Source organism: Centruroides vittatus, unplaced genomic scaffold (assembly GCF_030686945.1).
Source record: "Centruroides vittatus isolate TY-2023 unplaced genomic scaffold, ASM3068694v2 contig_255, whole genome shotgun sequence".
NCBI lineage: Eukaryota > Metazoa > Arthropoda > Arachnida > Scorpiones > Buthidae > Centruroides > Centruroides vittatus.
This window is the reverse complement of record NW_027121616.1, coordinates 1-2,851: the sequence shown is the minus strand read 5'-3', so window position 1 is coordinate 2,851 and position 2,851 is coordinate 1. Positions and strand designations below refer to the sequence as shown.

General features: G+C 31.9%; 1 protein-coding gene across 1 annotated transcript; it reads left to right on the top strand.

Moving 5' to 3' along the window:
- Positions 1-409: 409 nt before the first annotated feature.
- On the top strand, positions 410-2,056 carry LOC136971451 (piggyBac transposable element-derived protein 4-like). The gene has a single exon (XM_067265907.1). The coding sequence runs from the start codon at positions 410-412 to the stop codon at positions 2,054-2,056; it is 1,647 nt and encodes a 548-aa protein (XP_067122008.1).
- The last annotated feature ends 795 nt before the right edge of the window (positions 2,057-2,851 follow it).

The following is a 2,851-nucleotide window of genomic DNA, read 5'->3' as shown; positions in this document are numbered from 1 at the left end:
AGAATAATATCTAATTTTTAGCGCGTAACATAGACGAGTAAGACGGGTTTTTAGATAATTTTTCTTATTTGTAGATTCCATTAAATCTTTGTTCAAGTTATTGATATTATTGATAGTTATTCAGCTAATTTTATCAAGTAAGTTTATGATAATTCTATTTATTCCGGAGAATAATATCTAATTTTTAGCGCGTAACATAGACGAGTAAGACGGGTTTTTAGATAATTTTTCTTATTTGTAGATTCCATTAAATCTTTGTTCAAGTTATTGATATTATTGATAGTTATTCAGCTAATTTTATCAAGTAAGTTTATGATAATTCTATTTATTCCGGAGAATAATATCTAATTTTTAGCGCGTAACATAGACGAGTAAGACGGGTTTTTAGATAATTTTTCTCATTGGCAGAATGTCTGATAGTGAAGTTGAATGCATGGTACTCTCTGAAAGTGGATCAGAGAGCTACGTACCAAGCATCGACGACTCCAGTAGCTCTGGATCTGATACCTCTAGCACCGCTAGAAATTGGTGCGAAGCGGATGCTCAAAGATATCCGACGCCTCCTCCACGGTTTCCATTCACTGGGACTCCTGGATGTCGGTTTTCTACAACAGAAGTAATAGAACCGTTAGATTATTTCAAATTATTTTTCGATGACGAACTGGTGGATCATATAACAACAGAAACGAATAGATACGCCCTTACGAAGCCACAGACATCCAGGAGCCAGTGGGACACTGTATCAATACAGGAAATGTATATGTTTTTTTGTGTAGTAATATTACAAGGTATTATTCATAAACCGGATGAGAGGATGTATTGGACCACGAACGAAACACTTTCCACTCCAAGTTTTCGAAGATTAATGTCTAGAAATCGTTTTTTGGCAATAAAACAAAATTTGCATTTTACAGATAATCAAAATTATAATCCGCGAACTCATCCAAACCCTAAACTTAATAAAATTTGGCCAATAGTTCAAAATTTATGTTCAAAATTTTCGCGTCTCTACGTCCCTGAAAGGGATATAGTGGTTGATGAGAGTTTATTGTTATTCAAAGGACGTCTTTCGTGGAGACAATACATGCCTCTCAAACGGTCTCGTTTCGGTGTGAAATTCTACATGTTATGTGAGTCCTCATCTGGATATTTATATAACTTTATTATATATACAGGAAAAAATACAGTTTTTAACAATAAATATAAGGATATGCCAGTTACTTCTAAAATAGTTTTATCATTAGCGGACTCGTTGTTAGGCAAGGGCTATTGTCTAACAACAGATAATTTTTATTCTTCCCCACATTTAGCTGATTATCTAGTTACGTGCCAAACAGATTTCTATGGAACTGTGCGGACGAACAGACAACAGGTCCCGGCTGAGATTCGAAATAAAAAATTGAAAAAGGGAGAAACAGTGGCGATGCAGAGAGGTAAAGTGATGATTATGAAGTGGCAAGATAAAAGAGCCGTCACTTTACTCTCTACGGTCCACAATCCAGCCATGGTCAGCAAAACAACACATGCCGGTAAAATAGTTATAAAGCCACAGGTTGTTGTCGACTATAACGACACAATGGGAGGTGTTGACCTTTTAGATCAGCATCTTCGAGATTATCCAGTGGCAAGAAAAAGAGGGAAGAAATTTTACAAAAAAGTTTTTTTTCATTTAATAGATATTAGTATTTTTAATTCGTTTGTATTGTATAAAAAAAATGGTGGCAGTATGGATCATTTAGAATTTAGAATAAATATTGTTGAAAAGATTATACAAGAATATCACACCGAAACGAGGGTTATCAGACATGGTCGTCGGAGAACTTCAGGTCCGAGAACTCCAGGTCCGCTTAGACTGACGGAAAGACATTTCCCGAACCTTCTTCCGGCGACCGACAAAAAAAAATCTCCCGCTAGACGCTGTGCCGTATGTAAAACAAAGCATGACGGTGCAGGGAAAAAAATAAGAAAAGAAACCAGATATTATTGTAAAATTTGTGATGTGCCATTGTGCCCAGCACCCTGTTTTGAGATATACCACACCATGGAGAAATTTTAAACAAAGTTTACTTTTTTTTATATCATAAATTTTCTTACGTCTAATATCAGTATTTTTTGAAAGCTTTCATTATTATCATTGTAAATAATTTAGTAGATATTGTAAATAATAATAAGATATATACTTTTATTCGTAATTTTATGACTTTTATTCACTTTTTTATATTATTTAGTTGTGCAAATGTATCACTTTATATCGCATTGTTATTTTTTATATTTGGTAAATAATCACAGCAAATATATAAAGAATATTGTATTTTATTATTTTTTTCTATGTTTGGTATATTCATAGCCAATTCATAATAATGTATTTTATTATTGTTTGCTACATTCAGTAAATATACAGAGTACATTCACGTATGATAGTATGATATTGTATTTCATAATTATTTTTTACTCTTTTTATTATTTGTAATTATTATTTATTCTTTTTATTATTTGTAATTATTTTTTATTCTTTTTATTATTTGTAATGATTTAAAATATGTCTTTGTCAATAAATTTATTTTCATTTTATGTTTTGTCATGTTTTCGTTTTTAAATTATTTTTAAAGATAAACGACGAATGGCAGCTTTCCAGCATGACAGAAATATTATGCAGAGAAGCCACCGTTTCAGGCTCTGAGGCCCCTGTAAAGTTGGCTATCCATAGGAGAAGGTGCCATTTAGGAACCAATTTTTACAAATTGATAAAAATTCGAAATAACAACTTTTTTCAATTCAAATAAATAATATTTTTCAATGGTATTTTCAATTTTTTTGTCGAAAAAGTTACTTCAATAGTAATTAAAGGAGC